Source organism: Pyricularia grisea (assembly GCF_004355905.1).
Source record: "Pyricularia grisea strain NI907 chromosome Unknown Pyricularia_grisea_NI907_Scaffold_2, whole genome shotgun sequence".
NCBI lineage: Eukaryota > Fungi > Ascomycota > Sordariomycetes > Magnaporthales > Pyriculariaceae > Pyricularia > Pyricularia grisea.
Genome location: NW_022156717.1, coordinates 804,948 through 810,431, shown reverse-complemented (window position 1 = coordinate 810,431; position 5,484 = coordinate 804,948). Strand labels below are relative to the sequence as shown.

The following is a 5,484-nucleotide window of genomic DNA, read 5'->3' as shown; positions in this document are numbered from 1 at the left end:
CTCAGCCAATCAGTGAGCAATTGATTGCCCAAGATTTGGATGTGATTGTTTGGAAGTTATGCTGTCAGTTTGCGGGAAAGGACCATGCATTCAGCATTTGACACTCGAGCAGCCAATTTTGGGGTATGGGACAGTTGTGGTTTGGTATAAAGTAAAAAGGTTAAGTACTGAATATACATATGCAAGCCTTTCTTGAGTTATTATCCTCATTAAGCGCTCTTGCAAAGCACCACACCAACACGTCAATCACAGCACCTTCAACTCCTAATACCATGAAGTCCAACACTACTCTATCTCTGCGCCTCATGGCCCTTGCTCTGGCCACCAACGCGGCTTTAACCTCCCGCACAATTGAGACAGACGTTGTTGTCGTAGGTGGCGGCCTCTCCGGGCTCACCTCTGCCTATGAGCTGCACATGGCGGGAATCAACACCGTCGTGCTCGAAGCCCAGGACTCCCTTGGTGGCAAGTCTCGATCCAAAGATCTGGGCGATGGCAAGGTCATTGAACTGGGCGCCACATGGATCAACAACAAAACGCAGAAACATGTCTACAACCTCATGCAGGTGTTCGGGCTAGAGACGGCGGTGCAATATCTTGCGGGGGATCCGGTCTTTCAAGGATCTGATGGCAAGGTGACACGGTTGAACGACAGCACTCTGGTCAATGTAAGCATTGGTATTCCATGCTCCCCGTTTTAAATGGGCCGGAAGCTAGACTAACCCCTTTTCCGTCGTCATATAGACTGAAGACGTCGTTGCCGCGTACCTGGAGGGACAGGCCGTTCAGACGATTCACAATTTGTCTCAAAAGGTTGACCTTCGCGATTTCGACGCCTTTTCGGCTGACCAAGATGTTACAGTCGCTGAATGGCTTGTCGAGCAGTCCTTTGGCCAGCACCCGCACGTCGTGGACATGGTTACTCACCTCTCAACTGCCCTGGTTGGGAGGGAGCCCGAGGAGATTGGCATGCACTACCTTCTCGACTACATAGGTTCTGGTGGAGGAATTATCAGTCTCTCCACTGATGATGAAGAAGGGGCTCAATACCTAAAGGTGAAGAATGGTGAGCAGTCCCAACCATCAATCTCCATCATGAGTTGAACCTAACTACCCTCCAAACCCCAAAAGGAACAACCTCAATCGTAACAAGTCTAGCCTCCACTCTCCCCGCAGACCGCATCCACCTCTCATCTCCCGTCGTCGGTATCAACAGCACAAACTGCAAAGCCGGCGCCGTCGTGACCACGCAATCCGGACAGCGCTTCCACGCAAAGAGAGTCATCCTCGCCATCCCAACTAACATGTATAAAGACATCACCTTTACTCCCAGCCTCCCGACCCGGAAACAAGCCATCATCTCAAACACGAAGCCAGGAATCTACGCCAAAGTGATCCTCTCGTACCGCTCCGCCTGGTGGCGCGAGGCCAAGCTTGCCGGCAAGTTCACCAGCCGTGCCGCCTCCGGCCCCATCTGCTTCTCATGGGACACGTCGGACCCTGCATCAGACCAGTACAGCTTGGCTGTGTTTATTGCGGGCGCCAAGGCGACGGCGTGGCATTTGCTGCCGGACGACGAGGCCAAGGTCGCGGCTGTGGTGGAGCACCTGGCTGAGCTGGTCGGGGGCGATGGGTCCGAGGCGGAGGCGGCGAGGGACACGCTTGCTGTCAACTTTGTCGAGTGGACGATGGAGGATTGGCTCGAGGGCGCACCGACTGCGTCCATGGGCCCGGGCTTGTTGAGGGAGTATGGGGATGCGCTCCGGGAGTCATTTGGTCCGTTGCATTTTGGTGGTGGTGAGACGGCGTTTGAGTGGAAGGGGTACCTGGAGGGGGCTGTCCGAGCTGGGAAGAGGGTGGCAGAAGAAGTCAGGGAGGCCCTTTGATGGGGATCAGGGGTTGAATTTTCTATATCTGCCCTGTTGTTGGCTTAAAAGGTTACACTTGGATATATGCCCTTTTAGTGTTGTGCGCTGAGAATTGAGAACTGCTGTCACATGTTTGGTTGTTTTAGTGCAGGTAGACTATAGAAAACATTCCTAGCAAATCGGGGTGTTCGGTTGACGACATTGCAGTGCCAGAGTAGGCAGAAATTTTCTTCGCTCCAAGATTGCGCAGATAGTTTTTTTTTTTTTTTTTTTTTTTTTTTTTTTTTTTTTTTTCTTCTTTTTCCACATGTTGCCCGCAGACCAGACCCTATCTGGCCAATGCAACTTGTGGCCACGCAGCCTCATGAAAACTTAAAAAAGTATGACATTGTCCAATTATGCATGGCGTTGGCCGCATAAGGCGACCTCCTGCTTCAGAGGCCTCCGAAGAGTAGGACTCCTTGACTTTCTCAACCCACGTTTAGTTTCTGTTTTTTTTGTTCTTTTCAATGCGTGAGGCCCTCCATCCTGGCCGGTGTGCCCACTCTAGGCCTTCCATCAGGCAAGGTTGACAAATAGCCCAACCTCAAATTTACTTGCCTACCAACACCCCGGGGAGCATTTACTTACAGAGTAGCAATTGTAGATTATGAACAATTAAGCAATGCGGTACTGTTACGAACATGAATCGTATAAAAATGAAAACAAAAAAACTAAACAGGTATAATTATTAAAGAGAGGGACAATTTTCAATTAGTCGCCCCATATCCATTCATTCGGCTCCTACATCCGGCGCTTGTTGATGATATAAATTGAATGCACAAACGCACCCTTGCACCAACGTATTTCAGCAGTTGGTTGGATATTGATTAGCTTTTGAATTGACAAGCTAAGCCCGCTGGATTCCTCGCTCCATCTAGCCGGGTTAGTGCCATAAGCTTAAATTATGCCTCGAGCTTGATACGCCACCTGGGTACCTAAAAGAGGAAGCTAATTAAGGTAGCTATATAAACGTGTCTCTTTTCCTTCTGAACTGTAATTTCATCCTAACATTAATCACTCCACAAGAAACCGCCCCCAAGCCCCCAGGCCCCCAACAGCATCCATCATCGTCGCAAGCACAATATTGGCCAAACATGCCTGTTACCACCAGTCTTGCTACCACCTCTGGTACTGAGGCGTCAGACACGGTGGTGGAGCTAGTTGACACACCCAAGCGCCTAGCCGACGTCTTGAGCTCGTTGCTACCGCTCCCTACCAACCCACCATCCCTATATATAGACCTTGAGGGAATCAACCTCAGTCGTATAGGAACAATCTCCATCCTACAAATCTATGCTGCACCCCTGGACCATGTGTACCTCATTGACGTCCACACACTGGGGTCCGATGCATTCACCACAAACTCTTGTGGACCTACAGGCCAGACACTGAAGCAAATCCTGGAATCTCAATCGATACCCAAAGTCTTTTTCGACGTGCGAAACGACTCTGACGCTCTCTTTGCGCACTTCAACGTTGGCCTCCAAGGCGTGATAGATCTCCAGTTGATGGAGATCGCCTCGCGTGATCGCTGGCGGCGAAAATTCCTTTCTGGCCTGGCAAAGTGCATCGAGCTCGACGCCGGTCTTGGATTCGAGGAGCTGTCCCTGTGGATCAAGAACAAGGGCCAAGGCAAGGCTCTTTTCGCGCCGGAACTCGGTGGGTCCTATGCCGTCTTCAACATCAGGCCACTCCCCGACGAGATTCGGGATTACTGCTCCCAAGATGTGCAATTCCTGCCGAAGCTGTGGGCCAGCTACGAATCGAGGCTCACAACCACCTGGAAGGACAAAGTGCGAGAAGCCGCCGTCGCGCGCGTTTGCGAGTCGCAGTCCAAGTACTTTAATGGGAAAGGCCGTCACATGGCGATACCTCCAGTTGGATGGGACCAAGTAGAATAGGGCTCGAGGTTCACACGGCAACGATGCGAGAACGGAGCAAACGATATTTGGATAATTTCTTGTTTGTCAACTGATTTTCTTGAATCTTTCGGGGACACACCTAATAGGTTGATGTTTGTTCTGGCTTCAGCAGGGTTTATATCTATGTAGTCATGGCTTGTTGATTGGTTTTGGTCTCGTGGCTGCCATATTGCAATAATCAAACTTCCTTCACTCTAATCCAGCATCACGGATCTCAGCCAATTACAGCACCATTCAACGTTTTACTTTTCTGTAGTGTGTTTTGTCCCAAACAGACACGGATGCTATGTTGAATCGTACTAAATACGTCTAGCATAACCCGGGATTCGAAGATCCTGTTTATGTTAGAAACGTATAATATGTGTAAAGCAGATATAAACGAAAACAAAGGAGACGAAAAAGAACAAAACGACAGGAAGCTCCCCGTCGAGTCTGACCATCTGGAGTGAGTTGAATGCGGCGGGGCCTGTGGGGAGCGCAAGGCATCCGGGCTCGGGTGTCATAGAAATGGTGACGAGGAGAAAGATGTCTGTAAAGTAGATAACGCCGAGCGTTATTTTTTTACTTTCTTTCAAAGGAAAAAGGTTCTCTGAGAGAACGGTGTTATTGGGAGAACAGATCAATGTTATCATTACCGAACTTCAGTGTTTTTTTATCATTTTTGAACGAAATCAATTATGCTGGTGAGATCGTTTTCGGCTCGGTTGTTAAAAGGAGGGAACAGTCGATTAATTCATTTCGTCGTTTATTGGACTTTTCTTGCCTATCTCGCAAAATCTGGATCCTAGAATGAAAGTTGACGGGATGAAGTTTAAGTGGTTATAAGTTGTATATCTTTTTTTGTAAAGAAAAGGTCATTAATATAGTTGCTTACCTCATTCACCCTCTGACTGCCTTCTACTGGTAAAATACCCTGTGCACATATTTATGATATTTATAACTTCGCCAATGTTGTTCCATTAAGGTAATAATAATATTTGTCAAAAAGCTCATAAAAGCATTTTTGTTATGACTAGCCAGTTGTTACCAGACACGACGGCTAAAAAAATATTAGTTTGTTAACCCTTAACTACATATATATTAAAAATAGGTATTCTATTAGTAAACGTTCTTTTTCCCCCTGTTTAGTTGAACTTTCGGCAATTTATTTGCGGCACTAATATATGTTTTAGCTTGCAAGTATATAATTAAGGCGCCACTGTATAAGGCGAAAAGCTCTGTCCCCCGCTATCGTATATATTTGTGTCGGCCTTTATTGCTTTACCTTTTTAGTTTACTTTTTCGCGGAAGCCACCAAGTACCTAATTTGTTTTTCATGTTTATTTATGGGCAGAGATGCCAGTGCGTAGATGACGTGTACAGCAACGTGATCTTAGGACACGTAGCAGAGATTTGTTAAAATCTCTGCGGGACTTTAAATAAATAATTATTATGTACTAGAATAACGTCAAGTATGACTATGGTGGTGAGGGTAAAAGTCCATCCCCTTGAACAGTTTCCGCTGGTGTCGGCCTTCTGGGCTTTGCCGACCTTGGTAATAGTTTTGAGTAAAAGGAGTTTAGGTATTTAATGGCTCCCGCGAACAGTTAAATTAATAAAAGCCCACGCATACTCGTACGGTGACAAGGGGTTTTTTTTTCGCCCATCTCCGT

General features: G+C 47.6%; 2 protein-coding genes across 2 annotated transcripts; both read left to right on the top strand.

Moving 5' to 3' along the window:
• Positions 1 to 214: 214 nt before the first annotated feature.
• Positions 215 to 1,987, top strand: PgNI_02817 (uncharacterized protein). The gene is made up of 3 exons (XM_031122874.1): positions 215 to 668; positions 745 to 1,066; positions 1,132 to 1,987. Exons 1-3 carry the CDS (start codon positions 273 to 275, stop codon positions 1,884 to 1,886), a joined length of 1,473 nt encoding a protein of 490 aa, XP_030985606.1. The 5' UTR covers positions 215 to 272; the 3' UTR covers positions 1,887 to 1,987.
• Positions 1,988 to 3,004: 1,017 nt separating this feature from the next.
• Positions 3,005 to 3,811, top strand: PgNI_02816 (uncharacterized protein; the record flags this gene model as incomplete). Its single annotated transcript, XM_031122873.1, has 1 exon — positions 3,005 to 3,811. One exon carries the CDS (start codon positions 3,005 to 3,007, stop codon positions 3,809 to 3,811), a length of 807 nt encoding a protein of 268 aa, XP_030985605.1.
• Positions 3,812 to 5,484: the final 1,673 nt, after the last annotated feature.

Excerpts from the sequence above, each read along its gene's own strand:
- PgNI_02817 (XM_031122874.1), top strand. The coding sequence starts at position 273 with ATGAAGTCCAACACTACTCTATCTCTGCGCCTCATGGCCCTTGCTCTG. Across the intron at positions 669-744 it reads ACGACAGCACTCTGGTCAAT|ACTGAAGACGTCGTTGCCGC; the intron begins GTAAGCATTGGT and ends GTCGTCATATAG. Across the intron at positions 1,067-1,131 it reads ATACCTAAAGGTGAAGAATG|GAACAACCTCAATCGTAACA; the intron begins GTGAGCAGTCCC and ends AAACCCCAAAAG.